The sequence below is a fragment of the Podarcis gaigeae genome (genome assembly GCF_964106915.1).
Source record: "Podarcis gaigeae genome assembly, chromosome: 3".
NCBI classification, from domain to species: domain Eukaryota; kingdom Metazoa; phylum Chordata; class Lepidosauria; order Squamata; family Lacertidae; genus Podarcis; species Podarcis gaigeae.
This window is the reverse complement of record NC_139680.1, coordinates 106,780,819-106,806,356: the sequence shown is the minus strand read 5'-3', so window position 1 is coordinate 106,806,356 and position 25,538 is coordinate 106,780,819. Positions and strand designations below refer to the sequence as shown.

The following is a 25,538-nucleotide window of genomic DNA, read 5'->3' as shown; positions in this document are numbered from 1 at the left end:
TGGTTTGCTAATAAAATTGAATTACTGTCAAGGCTTCAGGGAATCCTATCCCTCTTACAGTGGGATGCCAAGAAGCAGAAAAATAAGAAGTGTTCTTACCAGGTAAAGGTAAAGGAACCGCTGACCATTAGGTCCAGTCGTGGCCGACTCTGGGATTGCGGCGCTCATCTCACTTTATTGGCCGAGGGAGCCGGCGTACAGCTTTGGTCATGTGGCCAGCATGACTAAGCCACTTCTAGCGAACCAGAGCAGCGCATGGAAATGCCGTTTACCTTCCCGCTGGAGCAGTACCTATTTATCTACTTGCACTTTGATGTGCTTTCGAACTGCTAGGTTGGCAGGAGCAGGGACCGAGCAACAGGAGCTCACCCGGTCACAGGGATTAAAACCACTAACCTTCTGATCGGCAAGTCCTAGGCTCTGTGGTTTAACCCACAGCGCCATCCGCGTCCCAGGTAGTTTATTCAATATTCACACAGAGAGAGAGATGAAGGAATGCAGCCTCTCTTAGTTAATGGCGTTGCTCCAAGTAAAGTCCCACCTCCTCAGTCCCTCCTATTCTACGTCAACCCTGCGCCGGGTGATCTGTGCATTCTGCCTCTGAGTTTTCTGTTCTATTACTCTCAAGGCACGCCTTGTTCTGGGAGGGGGGTCAGGAATGCTTTGAAGAGGCACTGAGTCTGTTAGCTGTCTCTCCACTGGCGCTTCTTCTTCCTGCTGCTCTCCCAATATTTACCAGCTCCTCCCCTCTGCAGCCTCTGAACTATGACCTTCTGCAAACCACTATTCTAACTCTATACTGTCCTCTTCTTCTCTGGAAGGTGCAGGAAGGGGGGGTTCCCATTATCCCTCCTACACCCGCGAGTGTGGTGTAGTGGTTAAGAGTGCTGGACTCGTAATCTGGGGAACCGGGTTCACGTCTCCGCTCCTCCACACGCAGCTGCTGGGTGACCTTGGGCCAATCACATTTCTATGAAGTCTCTCAGCCCCACTCACCTCACAGACTGTTTTTTGTGGGGGAGGAAGGGAAAAGAGAATGTTAGCCGCTTTGAAACTGCTTCGGGTAGTGATAAAGCAGGATATCAAATCCAAATCCAAAACCAAACTCTTCTCCTCAGTCCAGCCCCTGACATTTGCTGTTTTGTGAAATGAGGCACCTCTAAAAAGTGTGTCAGCAACATGAAAAGTTTGGGAAGCTCTGCTCTAGCTTGGATTAAAAGTGATGATGGAGATGTTGCTTATGGGTCGACTGAACAAAATCTTCCAGCATATCTATCCTTGGCTGCAGCTGAATGCGAAAGGCAGCTCTAAGAAAAACAGGGTTGCCATCAATCCACATCATCCACTGGTAGCTAGGCTACACCACCGTTGTCAGCTTGATTTTAGAGAAAATAAAAATTGCAGGGCAGGATGATAAATGGGTTGTGAAAGCCACTGGGTTAGTTTCAAAGTCAGACGCAGCTATTACTCAAGTTTACAGGTCCATAGTTCATGTTCCTCGCATTCAGAGCCAGGAAAAGGTGACAGTATCAGGACAGCAATCTCCAATTCTCCCCTGGCCTTAAGGCCAAGCAAGATGTACTGGGACAGCCACAAGTAATCAAATACCTACACTGTTCACCTATAAAGCTTGGGGGTGGGATGGGCTACCGTATTTCTATCAAGCGTAGGGATTGGCGAATGTGTCAACTTCTCTCGGTTTGGCACTTTTCCCCATCTCAAATTCAGTTCTGTAGTTTTTTTTAAAAAAGCTCTCCTGAAAATTGGTCAGCATTTTCATGTGAATTTTCTCCTTTTCATATGCAATTTTCTCTAATACACACATTTCTTGAAAATCCATTTCCCCTAATATAATGCACTTTTGTATGTTATCTTCACTAATAAATGTATTTATATGTACCCTTTAACCTAGTATATGCATTTTTGTATGCATTACTTGGATGGAGATCTGCATTGCAAATTTCAGAGAAGTGTGAATTTTGTTTGGTTTTGCATATATTTTCAGGAGGTGCAGATTAGGTAAATTTGCTTTTAACTGAATCAAATTTCTCCTCATACTTCAAATTAGGAGTCGAACCAAATAAGCTGAACCATTTCTGCCAGGGTGTACTTGCTTGCTTGGTTACTGAAAATGCAGCTCTTTGCCCTTTGAAAATGGATTTGGGTGTCCTATCAGTACTGTATTGCATGGATTTTGTTGGCATCCATCTGTCTCAGGAGACAATGGAGGAATGAGCCTTGGGCGGGTGAGGTCAAGCTGTTGGACAGTTGCAGCACCTGCTGCTGCTGTAGAGACTGATATGGGAGAGACATGTTTTGTTGCAACTGGGGCAGATGAAGGCATCCACTTGTGCCACTGCAGATGCCCCATGGTGTTTCTTCTTTCTGCGTTGATCCCAGCAGTCATTTCTCCTCTGCTCACTGCAATGGATACACAACTTGACTTCCTGTATCCAGGCACTGTGGTTGTTTGCAAGGGATTTCCGCATGGCAGAGTTGATGTTGCCAGTCTTCATGTCATAACTGGAGACATCTTTATAACACAGAGTCTGCAAGGGATTGTATGGATTATGGTTTGGGGGGTTCTGGGTGGGCTTGTTTTTAGTGTTTAAATTGTGTTTTTATATGCTGTTTTATCTGTAATCTTCTGGGGAAGGGTGGGTTGTGGTTGTTGTTGTTTAGTCGTTTAGTCGTGTCCGACTCTTCGTGACCCCCTGGACCAGAGCATGCCAGGCACTCCTGTCTTCCACTGCCTCCTGCAGTTTGGTCAAACTCATGCTGGTAGCTTCAAGAACACAGTCCAACCATCTCATCCTCTGTTGTCCCCTTCTCCTTGTGCCCTCCATCTTTCCCAACATCAGGGTCTTTTCCAGGGAGTCTTCTCTTCTCAAGAGGTGGCCAAAGTATTGGAGCCTCAGCTTCAGGATCTTCAGCTTCAGGATCTGTCCTTCCAGTGAGCACTCAGGGCTGATTTCCTTCAGAATGGAGAGGTTTGATCTTCTTGGAGTCCATGGGACTCTCAAGAGTCTCCTCCAGCACTATAATTCAAAAGCAGCAATTTTTCAGCAATCAGCCTTCTTGATGGTCCACCTCTCACTTCCATACATCACTACTCGGAAAACCATAGCTTTAAGTATACGGACCTTTGTCGGCAAGGTGATGTCTCTAATGATAATGTGATGATGAAGCAATGGAGCACCACGAAGCAAGTGAAGAGGCTAAGTTTAGCTTCCTTCACCTGTATGCTCCATTTCATGTAAATAACAACAACAACAAATACTCCCCTACCTCCTGCCCCGGCCACTCACACACCATATATAATAATAATAATAATAATAATAATAATAATAATAATAATAATTTTTTATTTATACCCTGCCCTCCCCAGGCAAGGCCGGGCTCAGAGCGGCTTACAAGCAAATATATGAATTGGGCATCCACATAAAATATTTGCTTTATTTCATAAAATGCGTATATCACTTTATTGTTCGAAAAACAATAGCAACAACCCTAAAAGTGGTGTACAAAAAGAATAAAACAATGAAATTAATAGTAAAACCAGTTTAAAGCAACTGAATCAATAGGTAGGGAGTTCTGAAGTTTGACTGCTGCCACACTAAAATATCAATTTGCTTGCAAAGGTGAAGTGAGTATTATGTGGAACTTGTAACAGTGCCAGTTCCAAAGACTGACGTGGTCAAGTGGGGCGTGGCAACTTCACAGGCTTTATATACTCATAGTAACAGCTTGAATTTGGCCTGGCAGAAAATCAGCAATGGGCACAGGTCTCTGAGCAAAGGTGTTATATACTGACAGGGTCAGCAATTGTGCCGCAGTATTCTGCACTAAGGACAGCTTCGAGCACAAGCGAAGCCCCACAAATAGCGCATTGCAGCAAAATACACGTGGCTCTTCCATCGTGTCTGATTTGGCCCCTTGGAATGAGCTCTGCCAACCCTAATAAAACCTTTGCATCGCTTTCAAAGCCTGAAACCCTTCTTGTTGTAAGCGAAAGGCACTCCCACTGAAATGACTGCAAACATGCCTTCATTCAATTAAAAGAAAATCTGAGCGAGGTCTCCTTAGCTCATTATGAGAGCTTGACAGCATCCTTCCAGTGATTAATTCTGAGAAGCTGTTACGTTTTCCGTGGCTCTGCGTTCTAGGACAGTCACCTCGTCGCCTACACATATTCTTACTGACATCAAGGCTGGAGCTACCCATTTCCCACCTGGTCTTCCCCTACTATTGCTAAATGCAGGAAATGCAGTGGACATAGTGTCTCTTGATTTTAGGAAGTCCTCCATGATATTCTCGCGAGGAAGCCAGTAAACTGTGGGTTGAAGGAGGTAACTATAAAGCCTTACTTGGGATAAGGCTGCTTCTTGTGCTCCTAAATGAAATAGGTACTCTAACAGGAGGCTGGTGGTCCATTAGGTTTCCGACCAGTGAACTTCTTCCATCCACCGTTGCTAAAATAAATGCAGCGGTAAAAATCTGGCGAGCATCTCCCTTCTTCCCAACAATACTCTGTGGAGGAAACGGATGACATCGAACAAGTGTTAGGAAGTTATGAATTACAGGATTGTAAATCCATCATGAAGGATGACGGGGAACAGTTTGTCTTGTTATCAGAATTTGATGAAAGAATTATAGCCCCGTGGTTCAAAAGGGGATTGTTGTTCACCCACCGCAGAAGTGTCAGTCCAAGTGAAATAGTAAAACTTAGCAGGAGGACATGGGAGGAGAAGGACATCGAGAAATCATATACGTTTATTTTGTTGTATCCTTGTTCTCCTGATGCAGCCCCTCTTCCCTTGGGGGCTGGCATTCAATGGGTCAACATCATTTCCTTGCTAAATGGACTGCTTGTGATGGGTCCTTTTCACCACCAGCTAAGTACTTAGAACTATACTGTAATGGGAACAAACTGGCTGCAATCCTGTTACTCAAACAATCTTAACTATGGATTATCCATTAATCACTTTTGCATGCTACAAATACATACTCATAACATGGGGATGTTATACCCTGCCTAGAATCTATATTAAGCATCATTAGGAATTAAAAGTTTGCTAACACGATTTGGAGGAGGCAGGGACATGGGGGGAGCGCAAGGCTGCTTTGCCAAGGAACAAAAGTTGTCACTAAGATGATTTTCACAGTAATGCTTTCAGGCTGCCTAGCCAGGATCCAGCCTTGCATAGATGGAGCAGGAGCAGGTAATCTGTACAGGAGACTTTCTCCTTATTGAAAGAGGGGTAAATTTGGCCTTGAGGAGGGGAAGGGGTGATTCAGAGACACACATACACCCCAAAAAGCTGGTCCAGTTTAAGAGGCAAGATGGCAGTCCTCCTCATATCTTAAGGAGCCACATCCTTCCTAGCAAGAATCATAGAATCAAAGTTGGAAGGGGGTTCAAGGGCCATCTAGTCTAACCCTCTGCAATGCAAGAATCTCAACTCAATCATCCATGGCAGGTTTGCTAACCTCTGCATAAAAACCTCCAATGAAGGAGAAGCATTTCCTCTCCTGCGATTCCCTTTAATCCACAAAATAACAAAATGACACCCACAAAAAACCCCAACCCTAAAGATCCCCTATTATTGTCAATTTTAGTGCTCTATAAAGCCCACACAATCTTCCTCTCATTTCCAAACACCGACCTATCCTCTGCTGTATTAGATATACATTTTTTAAATGTGGGAGGGTGGTGTTCATGGTTGTTGTTTTTTAAAGCAATTTGCAAGGCATTGCCAGGGAAGCTGCAGACTGGGGTGGGTTTGCTTCGCCCATCTTCTCCTAGACATCTCTGTGTTTGGAATGGTCCCACGTCCTGCAGGAAATGACAGTCTCAAACAAGACAAGCGCTCACTCATCCCGAAAGACATTAGAACAGCTCAATGGCAGAAAAAATGTTGATGTGATATTTAAAAAGTACTCTTGACATTTGAAGCGCTCAGTTTTTTCTCTCCTCCTTATGAAATTATATGTTTTGCTTAGTGCGCTCCTGTTGAGAAGAGAGACTGGGAGATGTGATATTTTTTCTCTCTATCACCTGCGATGGCAAATTTCTAACTGCAGGAAAGTTTCATCTTTTCCCTCCGTGGAGACAGGCTGGAACACACCTGCCACCAGCTCCTCTGAAAAAGCGCTGTTTGTATTAATTAATACAAACATTCGGAGCTAATGGTTTTCCAGCCAGGGATAAACAAACATGACGTGATGCGAATCAATATAATCTATTGTACCACGTTTTATAGCAGCAGCAGATGGCATGGCAGGGTGGAGGCACTCACCTGACCTGTCGACAGGTGAGTTGTTGCTGCTGCTTAGCAGGAGATGGAGATGGAGGAGTGAGGCAGCAGGGAGAATGGCACATGAACTGCACTGGCTGGTGCACTGGGCTAGTTAAGCAATCTAAGGCTTTTTAAACTATAGGGAGAGTGTTTTTATTTGTGGCAATGGTCTATATTTGTGTTTTGTTTTGTTTTTTAAATTTTATTTACCAACAACCAAACACAAACAGTGAAACCCCCCCAGGTGGCTGAAACATAATCAATACTAACATATTCAAATCAACCATATGTACAATTTTATATACATTAACACTCCTCCATCCACAAGGTTTATTTAACTTTTAACATTTTACTTGCCCCAAATTGTTCAAACCTAGTCAGATAATTCAATATCTTCTCAAACCAATCCTCCTCTTTCTCACTGACCTTAAACCCTTTCATTCTGTGTATCTTCACAGTTAGATATTCTAAAATTATAATATTATTCGGGGTTTTCCTCCATTGGTTCACCCCTAGCTCTTCTGCATTTTTCCAGTTACTCGCTATAACCTGTCTGGCTGCAGTTACCATCAATTTTACCCATTTACATTCCTCTTTTGTTTTTAACTCAGACTCAAATGGTCTATATTTGTGTGATCCTTGGATGACGGGCAATATAGACATTTAGTAAATTAATAAATAATTTTGCCCCGTGCCACCTTTTCCCCTCTCAGTAAGCAGCCATCTGCCAGGAGGTCAGGAAGTTAGGAACACACTGCCAGGAGGTCAGGAAAGTGCCATTCATTTGCTACCACACCACCTGCTTCTGTTTCGTAGTTTTGGCATGAACTGCCCTGGGACAATTTATGACAAAGAGCATGGTGGTGGTGATGATGATGATGATGATGATTACAAAAATGCTTGAAATTGTATACGTAATCCACCCCATGTGTGGTGGCAGGATCTTTGTCAGCAATGGACAAAGCCTCTCCCTGAGTTCAGAGTTGGGTCGAAGAACAAAGGTGGTATGTACTGAGCTGAACCCTAGAACAATAGGATCCAGAATGCAGCAGTCTGATTGGTCCTCAGGAGCCACCCAATCCAGCTCCAGGTGGAAGTGAATCAGTGACCTGATTGGCCTGCAAGAGCAGCCAATCAGGCTTCTGGAGGAGGTGAATCCACAACCTGATTGGCCTGCAGGACTGCCCAAAATTAGCCAATCATGCGGGGCCCAATGTGTAAATAATGTGTATATATAGCTAGATGTTTTGGGGAAAGTTTCATTCATTGCTACTATGAGCTGAATAAAGAGCATGAAATTCACACTCGACTCTGAGTATATTTCAAAAGGCCAGGAGCAGAGTTTCAGGATTTGCAGTTTGCCCTGGTGTGCTCTAGGGGGACAGGTTTTTCAGTGGGTAAGCTGTGACATAACTTTGCAGCCGCCTAGCTTTGTGAGTGGGAGAAACAAGGCAAGCTGCAGGGCAACAGCCAGGATGTCTGCTTGGACCCAGAACTGTGACTATGGGAGAGGCAAGACAATTTGGAGTGTAAAGTGGGAAGCCCCTGCATTGTAGGCTCAAGTTGTATATATGTGTAAGCAAACCATATATCATAAAGGCAGCCCAGCCTGCACTGTGCCTCATTTCCAAAGGATACACAAACCCTGGGTAAGCACCTGGAACTTCCTGGAATCTCACACTGCTGTGGAGATCAGGAGTGCCATGTGACAGTATTATTTTTTTAAAATGCAAGATACAAAGTGAAAACACAATAATTCATTACGCTTCTCAGGTCTTGCATTTCTGTCATTTACATTCCAGTCATTCACCAAACATGTCCTTCTCTCTGCGAACTTAGCATTCTGCAAACAGTCATTTCTTCTGCAAACTTCAGCCAGTTTGTCAGTCTTTCCCAACTCCAAATATTTCAATAACCATTTCCATATGGTCTCCCGCCACCCCCACCCCCTGCTAATAATGAAATGTACAGGGATGGGGGGGGGGAATGAAGATGAACAGATAGAAAGAGGAAGACAGCAGAGAAAGAAGGTTGACAATGAAGAACAATGATGTTTTCCTGCTTATTATCATCTTCTATGGGCGCCTCCAGACCGTCACTGTTTTGTGGAAGGGATTCACGTGCTGGGAAAGTTAGCTTTACACAATTAAAGTGAATCAATGCTCTCTGTCACAACAAACCCACATTTTTAAAAACTGTTTGTTTGTTTTTTGCAGTTAGGAAATGACTGGGAAATGTACTGAAAAGTATGAAACAAACTAATGATTAACGAGAAGGTGCGTGTTTACCCTGCAAGCAGATCAGGATGAATGCAAGTGTAACTGCCCAGTAAGCAAATCAGAATGAATACCCAATAGTCTGGCCATAGGATTGGTGACCATAAGATTTGTTTATTGCAATGCACTATATGTTGGACTAACCTTGAGCCTGGTTAGCAAGCCCCAGCTGGTGCAAAGTACTGATGTCAGACTGTTGATGGAGACAGACTATCACCAGCACATAACTCAAGTCCTCAAAAGCCTGTGCTGGCTGCCCATTCACCAGTGTGCCAGGTTCAATAGTCTTGCATGACTTTATAACAACTTGGGTCCAAGATATTTCATAGACCACCTAATCCCTTATAGCCTTGCCTGATCACTGGGATCATAGGCTAAGTCAGTGTTAGTGGTTCCCCTTGACTTAGATGCATGGCTTGTAAACTACCAGAAGTCATGTGTTTGGTATTGCACGAGCCCAATTTTAGGAAACCTCCCAGACAGGCCTCCTCCCTGTTGAACCTGCAGTGTCCACTCCCCCCCCCCCCACCTTCCAGCAGGCATTTTAATTGAAGTCTGGTTTGTTTGTTTTTACTTTTAAACCAATTTTACCTTTTCTGTAATGTATTTCTTATATAATGCTTAGAGATATATAGATTGTTTAAATAAAAACTAGACCTAGTCTAACCTCCACACAAGATTTGTGCAAGCAAATCGGTATGACAGACCCTCCAAGTAGCCCTATTTTCAGAAGCCATTCCAGTTTCAAATTTGATCCTGGAATGTCTTGCTTTTTCTTAGGATTTCCTTATTTTCATCAGAGAAATGTTGGAAGGTATGGAGCCAAGGGCATACAGCCTTTAGAAGACACCTGAAGGCAGCTCTGTATAAGGAAGTTTTGTTTCATATATAATGTTTAATTATGTTTTACATATGTTGGAAGCTGCCCAGAGTGGCTGGGGCAACCCAGTCAGATGTGTGGGGTATAAATATTATTATTATTATTATTATTATTATTATTATTATTATTATTATTAATTATTATTTCCCCCTATTTTCATCAGAGAAATGTTAAAGGGTATGATATAAGTGCTCAAAAAGCATATTGTCCTGAGGATTCCTATTTATTTCCCTCTCCCCTCCCCTTACCTCTTTTTTTTTTTTTTAAGAAACAACCTCCTTCCTTATCAAGCTCGCATGCCCAGTTACAGATTAGAATAAACTCTGATTTAGGGCATACTGTACCTAAAACCTATTTGCTCCCTCACCCATTTCTTATCAATGGGGACAGCTCAGAATTGAAGTGTTGTACACCTGGTATGTGGAGCCCTCTGAAAATGTGCCCATAAATCTTCACGTTCTGCTTGTGTCCGCTGTAAACGCTGCTATGAATCTTTCTTCCTATTTCCTCACTCCCTTATGAAGGCCTCTATAAATCTCACAGTGTGTCTCTGTTTCCTCCTGCGAGGTGGCTCTCCTGTCCTTAGCGTCGCCCGCAGGGTCCTCCCGTTTCTCACACTAAGCCGCAAGCATCCATTTTACTTAGCAGAATTTTGTCAAGCATCAGCATTAAAGCCTCCTCAGGACCTGTTCTGGCACTCAAACAAATCTCCAGCCATCAGGTTAGGTCAGGTTTGGCCTACAACGAGCCACAACAGAGAGAGCTAGGCCTTATCCTATAAAGATTCAAGCAAGACACCAACCAACGACAGAATAACCTGCCACCAAAGAACATTAACTGAAAGTTTCCAACCAACCAGTATTTTACTGACCTGACTGTGGCATTCCTAGCTGGTGCTTGTGAGGTCAACATAGGACTGTTATGCCAATGCTACTGCTAGTGGTGGTAGAATCTGCAAGCACACACTAATAAATAATTTTTAGAAAGGGGCAAGGTTAGAGGCATTTTTTAAAAATCAAGAAATCTTGCACTCTGCTCCTTGCTGGAAGGAGGCGTAAAAGACCACCTTAGGGACTCCATTTGTGTAGGGTTTACTCCTTAGCCTCTTCTTCTCCTGAAGATGTCCCGCAAGTCAACAGGAATGGATTTTTCCTCAGGATTTACTCCCAAAACCTTTTCCCAGATGAGAATAGATGCAAGGAAGCAGGGCTTTTGGATCAGAGTTTTCCTTCTCCTAGATGGACTACCTTCCCAGGTTGAGGAGCTCCATCTATTCCTCATTTCCCTCTACATCATGTGCAGAAGCTGCTTTCCTGACAGTTGGACCCATTATTGGCCGCATTTGCACAATCTTCTGGAGCCTGTCTTTGCATGCAGTGGAAAAGGCTCTAGATTGATCAGCAAAAGCTGTCTCATTCACAAGAAAACTCAGGATCATTAGCAACTTCAGTTTCTGCTTCTAGATGAATGTTAGTTCTGGACCCATCCTCCTTAATTAGTTTTCATTTGGACCTGGAAGCCCTGAAATCCTTAAGATTATTAGCCAAGCAGTTATCTTCTCCAGTAGTTACAAAATAGGACGGGGATCTGGAATGCTAATAGCAGTATAATATGAAATTCAAACATGATATGCTAATAAGGTGCACATTGGCACAAGATAAATTTTCCACAGCCTGTCTGCTTCTCCACTCCATGCCTGAAATTAAATCCACAGGTAGCTCCTCATATTACTAAGGATTGTAATTTTCACCCTGGAGAATAGATTTAGCGCTCAGATTTGCAATGATGCATTTGTGAAGATCCATTCAGTAGCCAAACAGTTATAAGGGGAAAAAAGATATATGTGGCATAGCATTTTAAGTCCACTTATAGAATGGGTCTCACACCTGTGTCACCCTTTTTCAGCTTTGGAGAAAATTAATGGGAAATGGAGATACAGGATGGCTTTTATTGTTCTCTGACCTCACCTGTCATGCTCCCCTCTGCGTACTCCAATTCAGACCAGGAGTGGGAGGACAAGATGAAACTACAGAACAGAGCCCTCTTGACAGATGTGCCCAGATCTACTGATGAGGTGGGAGACCCAGAATCTGCTTTTTCCCCACCTGTGGAGGATAAAGTGGACTCAGAGGTGTTGCCTGCTCTGATAAAGTGAGAGGCTTCCGAGGGGAAGATGTGTTTGCCACTGTCTCCCAAGAAGAGGTGGCATATCGAGAAGAAAGGGGAGGCTTAACTCTCTGAGCAGAGCACCTGTCTACAGTTCAGGAACTCTACATGAACAGGGATTCTTGCAAATTGCTGGGCATTCTCTTCCTTGGATTAAAAGCTTGGTGGGTAGGTGGTAAACTCATTGGGTGTAGCTCATGTAAACTCATGTTACTAATTTCAGACTCCTGAACCTTGGTCCTGGCTCCTGGGCCCAAATTAATTGTAGCTACTCCTTTGCCTTGTAACAGCACCTGGACTACATTCTGCTTTGCTCCTTGCTACTCAGCTCGTACTATTAGACTGCTATAATAAAAGGTTCACTTTTTTTACATCTTTGTTGCACGGATTTTTAGAGTACCTGTGACCCACTCAAATTGTGTCCAAGAATTGACAGGCGCAGCAGTGGAAAAAAAGAAAGTGATATTTCTTGCTGAGCAATAATTGACCCAGTGGAATCATTTCCAGAGACGGGGCCCTGGGGCTTTATACCTGAGTACCTGAGTACATACCTGAGTACATACATCATAGATCATGACATAATCGAATACAATCGCACACGGCAGCAAAAATAAAGCTAATGAGCGCATTCAAGCCTCGCCCCCCTGATCATGTAAAGAGTTCCCTCCCAACTTCTGCTTTCTCCAGTCTAAACATCAGTGTAATCTTTCCCCCGATTTATGGTGGAGAAAGGAAACTTAAGGCAAAAGGAACTTATTCGGCTGTTACGCTCAACATCTGCCACACAGGGATACTTTGCGGTTAGCATTTTCCTGTTTTTAGCTACTAAGGACCCTGTCTGGACAGGAGGAAAGTGCCAGCACATTAGATTTATTGCTTCCCCCCTTACGTTAGTGTAACGGGAATTGGGGTTGCTCGTGCGTAAGTTGCCTCTACTCTTGGCAAAGTTGCCTGGTTAAACCTTTCCCTGGCTGCACAGCCCTTACTCCGCGGCTGTGTCAGTCACTGGCAGAATCTGTCAGTGGGTGTTTCCTGAACTTCTTCCAGCATAAAAGTTCTTTGACGCCAAGTCTCCGCCTAGCCTCCCTGCACAGAAGTCTTCTGCGCAGGGTGGGCGTGGGCAGCGGAGGACCTGTGCTCTCCCCACTACTTTCTGTGGAAGAGTCCTGGAGACATCTCTCCAAAGCCCTCCCCTGCTCCCCTTTCTTCCTGGTGTCACGCTGATTTCCTTCCTCAGTGGATGAGTTCCCTCTCTCCCTGCTGGGCCCTTCTCCAGCATCGCTGGAGAGCCTTCCCTCCACTCCTGGCTCCGATGGCAGTTCCCTGACAGTTAGCGAGACAACGAGGACATAAGAAGAACAAGGGAAGAGAACAGAGGCAGAGATCATTTTGGATTTTTCAAATCGAAGCACTTTGCTTTAAGCTTTGCAGAAGCCTTCATGATTCAGACACGGATTATATAAAATCATCATAAAGATATATGGTGATATATGGATAACTGATTATATGAAAAGCATAAAGGTAAAATTCACCCAGGTGGTCCTGCTTCATCTTTACTTGCAAATAAGAGCCCCTGTCACTGGTTTTGTGTGGGAGATAGGACATCACCATCCTTTATTTTAGCAAGTCACTTAATATTGGTTTAGCAACCAATGGCCTGACTCTAAACTGTGGAAATATATTTATTTGCGCTTTTTGGGGGGCAAACTTTATTGAAAAATTAAAAAACAATTACCAAACACAAAATGTTGTCTTCCAAGACAAATAAATATATAGATGTTGACTCTTGTATACAGCCATCTACATGGCATAAAAACCCCTCGAAAATAATTTACATTACACATAATGCTCAAATCCACAATGTATACTTCAATCTAGATGGTGTCCAGTGCCATCTTATAAATGACCTTTAAAGAGGCTTCCTGTAATTTAGCCAAGACGGTATGCAACGGGTGTTTAGACCACATAGAGTTCAATTTGTGTTCATCGATTTGTTGGCCTAAGTCCGCTTCTAACACCTCTCTAAGATTCTGCCCTTTGCTCATTGTTAGGTCCAATAGTGTTTTATAAAATAGATAAGCTTCACCTTTAAGCTCTGTATTAATTCCTAAAGCTTCAAACATTGTTAGGGATCAAAGCTCTTTGTTTTTATAAGTGAATGAGCAAACAAACAAATTTGTCATATTTGGAACAAATTTGTTGAAATATTCCCAAGTTGTTTCTTTGAATTTTCCTCAGCAATTGGGTGTCCTATGAGAGAACATCTCATAGCCAGATATTCCAGCTCTTACCCATTTTTTTTAAATAATGCCTATAGTTTTTTGTGTAGCAGAACCTTGGGTGGTCAACATTCATTAGTCACCCATTCATCTAGTCCTCTAGGTCAGGCATGGACAAACTTGGCCCTCCAGCTGTTTTGGGACTACAACTCCATCATCCCTAGCTAACAGGACCAGTGGTCAGGGATTATGGGAATTGTAGTCTCAAAACAGCTGGAGGGCCAAGTTTGGCCATGCCTGCTCTAGGTGATGTACATCAACTTAATCAAAACATTACAACACAAATGATATAAGAAAACAGGAAATATATCAGCACCCAAAATACAAATACATCAAAAAGGGCTACAATTATCACATGGAGTGAAAAATAACGGACTCAAATGCTTTCAGAAGAGAACTAAGTTAATAGTACCAGCCTAAAAATAAAAGTTAACATTGTTGTTGTTGTTGTTTAGTCGTTTAGTCCTGTCCGACTCTTCGTGACCCCATGGACCAGACCACGCCAGGCACTCCTGTCTTCCACTGCCTCCCACAGTTTGGTCAAACTCATGCTGGTAGCTTCGAGAACACTGTTCAACCATCTCGTACTCCGTCGTCCCCTTCTCCTTGTGTCCTCAATCTTTCCCAACATCAGGGTCTTTTCCAGGGAGTCTTCTCTTCTCATGAGGTGGCCAAAGTATTGGAGTCTCAGCTTCAGGATCTGTCCTTCCAGTAAGCACTCAGGGCTGATTTCCTTCAGAATGGATAGGTTTGATCTTCTTGCTGTCCATGGGACTCTCAAGAGTCTCCTCCAGCACCATAATACAAAAGCATCAATTCTTCAGCGATCAGCCTTCTTTATGGTCCAGCTCTCACTTCCATACATCACTACTGGGAAAACCATAGCTTTAACTATACAGACCTTTGTTGGCAAGGTGATATCTCTGCTTTTTAAGATGCTGTCTAGGTTAGGTTTAAGATGCTCTCCACTATGACCTGTCCATCTTGGGTGCCCTGCTCGGCGTAGTTCATAGCTTCTCTGAGTTATACAAGCCCCTTCGCCATTAAGTGATCCATTAAGGGGAAACTTAACATTACAATCTGTTAAAAGGCCTGGGTGAACAAAAAGATATTTCCTTGCTGCCCAAAATATATCACTTCAGGCACTATGCTGGTCTTTCTAGGAAGGTTCTTTAGGAAGAGCCCAGGGCCTACCACCAAGAAGGCCCTCTCTCTTGTTTCTCACACTTCAGATGGAAAGGAGCATTCATGGAAGACCTTCAGTTGGTGAGAATGAGGAGTGGGAAGTTCCTTTAGATACTGAAGTTCTAAGCCATGTAGAGGCTTAGGTGATGCTGAGATAGTGAAGCCACCAAGGACGGATTATTCCTGGAATGTATCAGTTTCCAATGCACTCCATTGGTGATTTACCAAGTAGATCAAGCACCCATCAAACCCAGCACACTGTTTCACAGATGGGGAAACCAGATACATCCAGGAAGCTGCTCAACAGGACTTGAAGGCAATAGCCCTCTCCAACTGTCGACCACCGCAAGATGTGGTATTCAGGGGTACAGTGCCTCTGCTCATGGAGGCTCCATTCAGCTCTCATGGCTAATAGTTCTTGAAAGCCATCCTCCATTTATTTGTCTAATCCCCTCTAAGTCCAAGCTGTTCAGTTTAGTGAGCCACAGAAGGGCCAGGCCTCCTGCATTTATTTATGTGTTAACTGTAGTTTGGCCACTGTTTTGTTTTTGTTTTTTCTCTTGGGTTTTCATGGGCTATTTGTCTCATTCGCTACCATTTCTGCTTTCCGAGTGCGATTCCCTTCTGCTTTGATCTTGCAGTACTGCAAACCTTCCCTCGCATCCCCCGAGAGTCAGTAACGTTGTTTGGGAAAGTGAGAAAAACCAATCAGAACGAAAGGAAATGAAGGGAGAAGTGGCTCCGCTCTCTCAGAGTTGTTATAAGGCAGGCCATTCGAGTAGTGCTGGTCTAATCTCCAAAGAGGCAATGTTGGTGTGTTTGGTTGTTATGGAGATATTATGTTTACTCCGCTGTTATTGTGGAAAGAGCATTGAAAAGAGAACACTTGTTTCTCGATAAATCGGGAACTAGACACTGGGTGAAGTCCTGCAGATGGAAATCGAAGGCAAACAGCATATTTACTGTTGAGATCCATCTGTTAACTGGGGGCAGTTGTAATTTAATAATTGGAGGAGTTTACACAACGTCAGCCCAATATTTCTTTCTAAAAGATCCTACCCGCGTGGTGCGATTGCATGCTTCCTCTGCCTGATCACAGAGATATTTTGTCCATAAATGCCATTTATGGCTGCGAACCTTTTAACAAATATTCAGATTCCTAGTTGCCCTCTTGCTTTAAACAACCCGATCCATAAACTTTGCTAGTGAGTTGTTGCATCGAAGGGGCTTATTGATCACTTGCACAATCCACATGGATTTGTATGCTATGCATTTCTGCATCATCTTAAGGAGGGGCCTACTACAGCTTTAGCTTTCAGCTGCAGTATCTCCCTGTAATTCTGCTGCCAGTTTTATGGAGCACAAATCTTCCCAGCTGACAGCGGACCAGGCAAAATCATGCCCCACTTTTGCCCATTTTCTGCTTCTCTTCAGTCCCCCTGCCAAGAAGGGAAGATAATGATTCAGTTAGAAAGCTTCGGCAAGGACACACTTCTTTGGAAAATCCCTGGAGCTCAGCATACAAGCCCCAACATCAGCTCTGCTAACAAGAAAGAAAGAAAGAAAGAAAGAAAGAAAGAAAGAAAGAAAGAAAGAAAGAAAGAAAGAAAGAAAGAATTATGTTGCATCTGCAGCCATGGGGAAAATGCCCTGCACCCAAACAAAACCTTAACATTTTATCAACAAAGTTGGGGAGGTAGGTACCATTTTTAGCTGCCTAGCATGTGATGATCCCAGGGATGGAGTAATTTCTCTGTAGGAAAGGTTGCAGAGTTTGGGACTTTTTAGTTTAGATAAAAGGTGAGTGAGATCAGGTGCAAAGCAGAGCCCAGTAAGAACAGGGGCTTATGAAGAGAAGGTGTGGTCTAGAGAGAGTCCTAATGGCTGGGCAGAGAGGCCCAGACGGTCACATTTGACTCCCAGACCTGAGATTCTCCACATGTTAGAGAGTCAGCCAGCAATAAATCACACAGAGTATGTGAAGTTAACTCTTTATTAGCAGAAACCAGCTCAGCTCAGGGGACCCAGGCCGTAATGAGCACAGCAACTCTTCTCAATAGGTCTTGCCCCTATGAGGCAATTGAGGAGGCTGAAGGGCCTACCCACAGCTGCCTAAATCTCTGCCTCTGTCGGGTCTTTCCCCAGCAATTTGAGAATATGCCAGCACACCTGTCTTTGCTCCTCCCGCTTCATACTTCTCCCAGTCCTGGGGACCAGCGGGGAGAGGAGCTGGTTGCAGCAGGATGGGGAGACACCTTGGCTTCTTAATCAGCCTGGCTCATATCTGCCTCTTGGGCTCTCTCCTCTCCAGCTCCTGCTTCTGCTTCCAACCTTCTATCCCTGGTCACTAAACCCTGTTACCTCTTCAGCTACCAACACTTACTCTCCCCCAGGCTTCTCCCTTTTCTCCCTCTGACCACTCATCACTGTCCCACCACCAACCCCCAGGCTCTGAGCCTTCATCCCTTGGAGGTTCCCCAGCTGATGCCTCCCACCATTCCTCTGTGTCCAGCCAGTCCATGACACCACCCCTGTGATTAACTATTTAATTACAACAAATGAAAAGCTGTTTGAGGTGGATGAAATTGAGAGTTGGGATAGGGGAGAGTGCTTGGCCACCCACAAATTCTTCACTCCAAATCCGTTCCCAAGCAGCCTTCCCCTGTTGCTACAGGCTCCCGTTATCTTATTTGCAAATGATTACAACATGCTCCTCCTCTAGCTCCAATTAGTTTGCTCTATGCCTCCAAATTCTCATTATTTCTCTGATTCCTTGAGGCTGTGTACCAATTATTGTTAATCTACTGTGCTATTCTTTTAACAATGGGATTGCCAACAGGTCCATGATTATGAATCGCTTGTGTTGCCACAACAAAGTTGATGTTTCTAAAATAAATCAATGACTCCTGCCTAATTCTACGTTGGGTCAGGTTGATCATTACTCCCAGAGGCTTGTGATGGAACCTTCAGACTGCTGGGGGCGGGGACATGTTTTCAGGGTGCTAAAAATAACTTCCCAGCAGTGGAAACCTCATTGGGACAGTAAAGAAATATATTGCTAGATGCCGCTCCAATCACCAAGCTATATAAGATCCCAGGGATTCTAAGTGTGCTTACCAGGGCCTGTTTTTACTTTAGACAACAAGGCACAGTAGAGACTGTGGTGTCTTTATGATATATGGTTTATTTACACATAACCTGAGCCTAAGTGGAGGAGAATCCCAGCATTACATCTCAAGAGAGTCCTTCGTTTCTCTCTTGGGTTTCTATGACTACTTAACTAGTTGGTCACTCCATATCAGCACTGTGTATATTTGGGGCCAGGCAATAAAGTTGTGGGGGGAAACCCTGTCGTCACATCCACCCCAAGAGTTGGGTATATTTGGTCTGGATAAGAGAGAATTAGGAGATAATATGATAGACATCTTCAAATATTTGAAAGGTTGTCACATGGATTTCAGAACAAGTTTGTTTTCTGATGCTCTAGAGAAAAGGTGGCCAACATGCCTGGATAGCTCAGTTGGTTAGAATGTGGTGCTAATAATGCCAAGGTTGCAGGTCTGATCCCTGTATGGGACATACAGGTGTATATTCCTGCGTTGCAGGGGGCTGGATGAGATGATTGACAGGGTCCCTTCCAACTCTGCAATTCTATGATTCTATGGTGTCTACCAGGTTCTATGGTGTCTACCAGCTCCCTGCATCCCTGGCCATTGGCCATGATTGCTGGGGCTGATGGTGAACTGTAGTCCAACAGCATCTAGAGGCCACCATATTGGTTAACCTTACTTTGGACCCAACCCAATCAATTTGAAGTACAAAGTGGGATTTCAACTAAATATCAATAGCTCAGCATCCAAGTTTCTTGAGGGCAGGGCAGGCTGCCTCAAAAGGTGGTGGGCTCTCCCTCATTAGAGATTTTAAAGCAGAAGCTAGATGCCAATCTTTGAAGGATCCTGTAGCCGTGGATTTCCTGCATCAGCCAAGGGTTGGACTAGGTGGCCTATGAAATACCTTCCACCCCTGTGTTTCTCTTCATATATTACAGGACCATGACGGGACCAAACCATATTGAAATTTTTCCTTTGCCACTAAGCTAACATATGACCTGAGTGTCTGGAAATATATAGCAGTCACTATATTTTATTGTTTTAGGCTGCGAAAGAATAACATTAATTGCCATCAATGGAGGCTACTATGAGGCTTGGGATTGCTACCGTGGAGGGGCGAGGGAGGTATGGCGGTGGGGGCAGATGTAATAGGCGAAGGGGATCGAGATATGGATATGCTCGTACCCCTTCCAATCTGCGCCCCATCCCTAGCGACGATGGTAGGGTGAACAAGGATTACTCACCTCCGTCACTGGTGCTGTGCAATGCCAGGTCTATAGGCAACAAAACCACCACCCTGCAAGATTTCTTTACCTCGCAGGGGGTCGACCTGGCTTGTGTGACGGAGACCTGGGTGTGTGAAGGGGCAACAGAGAGATGGCGCCCCCGGGTTTCTCCGTCCTCCACCAGTCGCGGACTGTGGGCCGGGGAGGGAGGGGTGGCATTATTAATCCGGGAAGATTGTCCTTTCAGGGCTCTACCATTGCCATCGATCCCCGGCGTTGAATGTGTTGGCCTAGTGTGGGGCTCCGAGGAGAGCTTGGCTGTTTGGCTGGTGTACCGGCCACCTAGCACACCAGCAGCCACCCTGTCAGGCCTATTGGAGGCGGTGGCTGGCTGGGCCTTGGAGTTCCCTAACCTATTGGTATTGGGGGACTTCAACATCCATGCTGATGCCACTCCCTCCTCACAGGCTCTGGACCTGGTGTCTTCCATGGTGACACTAGGGTTCTCCCAGTTTGTTTCGGGCCCCACACATCAAGCAGGCCACACGCTGGATTTGATCTTTGGCGTAGGTATAGATGTGATCATGTCTCCTTCGATGAAAGTGCCATGGTCTGATCACTACGCTCTGAAAGCCAGGATTGACTTTCCACCCCCACCCTGCTTAGGTGGCGAGCCAATTTGGGCTCGCCCGCAGAGGCTGATGGACCCTGATAGATTCCGTCAAGCCTTGCGGGACCTTGCTCCCCCTGGCGACTCATTGACTGAGCTTCTTGAGGGCTGGAATATCCAGCTCCTGGCAGCCATCGATGAGATCGCACCTAAGCGCCCTCTGCGACCCCGCAGAAACCGGGCTCCCTGGTTTACCGAAGAGCTCCAGAAAATGAAGCGGGACCTCAGACAGCTAGAGCGAGTATGGCGGGGTGCCCGTGACGGAGCCTCAAGAACATCTTATAGGGCTTTTATGAAAACCTATGAGATGGCGGTGAAGGCTGCTAAGAAGTCTTACTTCTAGGCCTCCATTGCATCCGCTAGCTCTCGCCTGGCACAATTATTTAGTATAATCAGGTCTTTAACGTCCCTTGAGGGACAGCCAAATTTAAATAACAATTTGGCACATAGCTGTGAGGCATTTGCGAGCTTTTTTGCGGAGGTCTTGTTGCTCCGCCATGACCTCCCTGCCAATTTGGATACAATAAAGGAACTGGAGGCCCCTCGACTGTCCTCGGGTCCAGTATTGGACCACTTCGACCGGATATCCCCAGCCGATGTGGACAGACTCCTCCGAGCTGGAAAGCCCACCACCTGTCCTCTCGACCCGTGCCAGTCTTGGCTGATTAGAACGTGTCCAGGCGAGGTGCGGGCCCTCCTGGGGGATATCATCAATTTGTCCCTTGGCACGGGGACATTCCCTGCGGAACTGAAGGAGGCAGTGCTGCGCCCGCTCTTAAAGAAAACATCATTAGATCCTTTAGATCTGTCCAATTACCGCCCGGTTTCGAATCTTCCGTTCCTGGGTAAGGTGACTGAGAGAGCGGTTGCCGAACAGCTTGGTAGGTTTCTGGATGAAACATCGGCTCTGGATCCATTCCAGTCCGGCTTCCGCGCGGGTCATGGGACCGAGATGGCTCTGGTTGCCCTAACAGATGATCGAGGCGGGTCGGGGCTGCTGATTCTTCTAGATCTGTCAGCAGATTTCGACATGGTCGATCACGAACTCCTGGACCACCGCCTTGCCAACGTGGGGATTCAGGGCACAGCCCTTCAATGGCTGCGCTCGTTTCTCTCTGGTCGGGGACAGAGGGTGGCGCTTGGGGGGGAATTGTCATCGCGCCACTCCTTGGTGTGTGGAGTACCTCAGGGTGCGATACTCTCCCCGATGCTTTTCAACATCTTTATGCGCCCCCTCGCCCAGCTTGTCCGGAGTTTTGGGCTGGGTTGCCATCAGTATGCTGATGACACCCAACTCTATCTGTTGATGGATGGCCATCCTGACTCGGCCCCAGACACACTGACCAGATGTTTGGAAGCTGTGGCTGGATGGTTACGTGGGAGGCGGTTGAAGCTAAATCCTTCGAAGACAGAGGTCCTGTGGCTGGGACGGGACGATATGGGATTGGGGGGGCAACTCCCATCTCTTGCGGGGGTGCAATTAGTGCCAGCACCATCTGTTAAGAGTTTGGATGTAATCTTCGACACCTCCTTTTCCATGGAGGCGCAGATTGCAGCTATAACAAAGGCAGCATTTTTTCATCTCCGCCAAGCTAAGCAGTTGGCTCCTTACCTCTCTCGCCCTGACCTAGCCACTGTGATCCATGCGACGGTCACCTCCAGACTGGATTATTGTAACTCGCTCTACATGGGGCTGCCCTTGAGACTGACCCAGAAACTCCAGCGGGTGCAGAATGCTGCAGCGAGACTCCTTATGGGGTCTTCGCTGCGAGACCACATTCACCCGGTGCTATACCAGCTGCACTGGCTCCCGGTGGAGTACAGGATCAGGTTTAAGGTGCTGGTTTTAACCTTTAAAGCCCTATACGGCCTAGGACCCTCGTACCTACGGGACCGCCTCTCCTGGTATGCCCCACAGAGAAACCTACGGTCTTCAAATAAAAACATCTTGAAGGTCCCAGGCCACAGAGAAGTTAGGCTGGCCTCAACTAGAGCCAGGGCTTTTTCAGCTGTGGCTCCGATCTGGTGGAACGCTCTGTCACTAGAGACTAGGGCCCTGCGGGACTTGACATCTTTCCGCAGGGCCTGCAAGACAGAGCTGTTCCACCAGGCCTTTGGCCAGGGCACAGCCTGACTCCCTCCCTCAGCAGTCTTCGTGGAGCGCTGGCACAATGGTTGCCAGTTGCTTGATTTGAATCAATTTTATAATGAATGGTTTTAGAGTGTTGTTTGTGCTGTACTTTTGTACTGTTTTATTGTTGTTAGCCGCCCTGAGCCCGGCTTCGGCTGGGGAGGGCGGGATATAAATAAAAATTATTATTATTATTATTATTATTATTATTATTATTATTAAATGCCTATTATGTGGTATCGAAGGATGCAATAATTTGTAATGGTACAACCCTGTTGCTGCTGTCATCACACCCCCAGATTAACAGGTACCTGAGGAGTAAGACATGGTCATTGACCAACCAATTATTACTCCTGTGTAGTTTGCAGTTTTATGTTTCAATTCCTTGAGTTCCAGCTTTGAGTATTAGGCTGCTTTTGAAGACTCGCTCTACAATTTACTAGTAAAGGAACTGAGAACATAATTGGCAACGTCCTATTTTCTGAAATGTCCTTGAGTTGTTTAGACACCACAAAAAAAGAACTTGATTGGTGTGGAGGTCAAACAAGGGTGTAATTTTTCCCTCTGCGAGAGCTCTGAATCTCTACAGCTGTCTGAGTCCCTGGTAGTGTGTTATCATACCCTCCTCAGTATGGGGGGTTTGCTGTATGTTTTGATTCATCTATCACCAGTGTGTTATTAAAGACTTCCCGCTCCTCCTCACAACAACCACACACTAGCAGACAAGCCCTCAAATTAAACCCTTGGATTGTCACTGAATAAAGTACGTGCAGAGTTGCCAGATACACATATTCCTTAGTTCAAAGAGATGCTGCAGAACTGAGTTGTCTGTTCCATGCAGTTTTAAGTGGCACCATAGAGTTTGGGAATGAAGGACTATTCTTCACTGTAAATGGCATCTCCCAAAATGGAGAATAGCTGATAACTCTTTGGAGACTTGGATGAAGCAAGAGCTTCTGGAATGTCTCTGCATTCTGCTGCTTAAACCTCTGAGGCTCTATGAACTACTTCCGATGTGGTTACATCACACATAGTTTTGGGCTTGGAAGTTCTGTCTCTTGAGCAAGCTAGATGGAACCAGCCAATGAACTAGGCACTGGGCTACTAACTGGTGCAGAGCAGAAATGGGTGCGGCACTTTCATGATCAGCTTCATGCAAATTTGAAAGAAGGGCCCTTCGGTCAAATGGACTGCTTGATTCCTGGTGTGATCCCTGATTGGTTAGGACTGCCAGTTACACAAGAAGCATTGCTATCCCCCTGATGGATGTGATTTGCCTTTAATGATGTCAGTACATAACTAAATCTAATCAACTGCATGTTAATCATCATGACATCATAGCGACTGGTACATGATTCCTGATTGGCTGGCATCACTTAAGGCAGAATAATGAACCAGCAAAATAAATGGCCCCCGGAGTAACAGCAGCAAACAACAACAGTAGAAAAGCAGAGGTAGCAAACCATTGCAAATAATCTCAGCAAATGAGAGATCTCCCTCTCTTCTTTTTCTTTTCTTTATTTGGTTGCAGTTGGATTCAACCTGCCACTGCTACTTTCAAGGGAAAATGCAAGTCTAGAAAACATATGGCACAGCATTGTTGCCAACTATTTTATCCACTCGTGATATTTTTGTCTCAGGCTTGGTATCAGGTATTTTGTTTGTGTATACACCATATTTTGAGCCACTTTTACTTACCGGGAATTGCAAGTGGGCAGAGTGCTTTCTGGTTTCCCACTGGCATCTGGTTCACCACGGTGAGAACAGGGTTCTGGATTTGATAGGCCACTGACCTGATCTAACAGGCTTTTTTATGTTCTTATAACTTGCGCCAACTTCCCACGAGGCAATTTTTTTTGCAAATTGGTTTTAGCTTTCCCAGTAGGTTCCAAAACACATTGGATTAGTAAACATCTATTTAGCCTCTCTCTGTTGCTTTTAGCTCCTGCTTCAAATTCCTTTTGGTGGCTTCCATTTTTGTTGCCTTTGGCCTGCCTCACATGCAACATTTTGAGTTACCATTTAAAAAAACCAACACCACTCCACCAGTTGCCAGTCATTTTGTTAATTCTTCTAACCTTACCACCAGAGGAGAAGAGAGGAAATTTCCAGCCGCTAGCACCAAAACAATATCGGGCTGTATCTTTTTATATAAACACTTCATTCTCTCTTTGCTGCTGCAGGTTTCGGGATGTCCACACCGGCAACGGTCGCTGGCAAAGCCTTCCTCATCGTTTATGGTCTCTTTGGGTGTGCTGCAACAATCCTCTTCTTCAACCTCTTCCTGGAGCGCATCATCTCCCTGCTCGCTTTGGTGATGAAGGCTTGCCACGAGAGGCAGCTGAGGAGGAGCGGCCTTCTACCTCCAACCTGCCGAAGGGGCTCGTCCATGTCCGACGTCGACAGCCTGATTGGGTGGAAGCCATCAGTCTATCACGTGATGCTGATCCTGGGAATCCTTGCCATTACTATCGCTTGCTGTGCCTCGGCCATGTACACCGCCGTGGAAGGGTGGAATTACATCGACTCCTTGTACTACTGTTTCGTCACCTTCAGCACCATTGGGTTTGGCGACCTGGTGAGCAGCCAAAACGCCGTGTACCGAAATCAGGGATTATACAGATTTGGGAACTTCATGTTTATATTGATGGGGGTCTGCTGCATCTACTCCCTTTTTAACGTCATCTCGATTGTAATCAAGCAGGTTTTAAATTGGATGCTCAGAAAGTTCCGGTGCCGGTGCTGCCCAGATTGCCATAAACCGACCGCTCGCCTCGGGCGCCGCAATGCCATCACGCCGGGGTCCCGGTTCCGCCGGCACAACATCTCTATGGAGACGGACGGACAGTACGACAGCGACACGGAGGGGAGGCGGCTTTCGGGTGAGATGATCTCCATGAGGGATCTCACCGCCTCCAACAAAGTCTCCCTGGCCCTCCTGCAAAAGCAGCTGTCCGAGACGGCCAATGGCTACCCTCGGAACGTCTGCATAAACACGAGGCAAAATGGCTTCTCAGGAGGAGTAGGCGCTCTAGCTATCATGAACAATAGACTGGCAGAGACAAGCGATTCTAGGTAGAAATTTTGAAATTATCTTCTATAAAACAGAGGTGTTTTCTTATTCTTTATTTAATAAAACAATATTTTAAAAAAGCATCCAGTCGTTCTCGAGGGCAAGTTTTATGCAAAGTTTACTTGAGAGGGTTGTTGTCGTTGTTTAAAAAAGAAAGCCTTCCTTAAAATAATAATAATAATAATAATAATAATAATAATAATAATAATAATAATAATAATAATAAAAACTTTATTTAAATGA

At 45.2% G+C, this 25,538-nt stretch overlaps 1 protein-coding gene across 1 annotated transcript in view; it reads left to right on the top strand.

Annotated features, from left to right (window-relative positions):
- KCNK12 (potassium two pore domain channel subfamily K member 12) overlaps positions 1-25,378 on the top strand; it is a 41,778-nt gene extending 16,400 nt beyond the window's left edge. The window contains exon 3 of the mRNA XM_083733645.1: positions 24,406-25,378. Within this exon, the coding sequence (XP_083589771.1) occupies positions 24,406-25,301 (896 nt within the window). The 3' untranslated portion in view covers positions 25,302-25,378. The remainder of the gene's footprint in view (positions 1-24,405) is intronic.
- Positions 25,379-25,538: the final 160 nt, after the last annotated feature.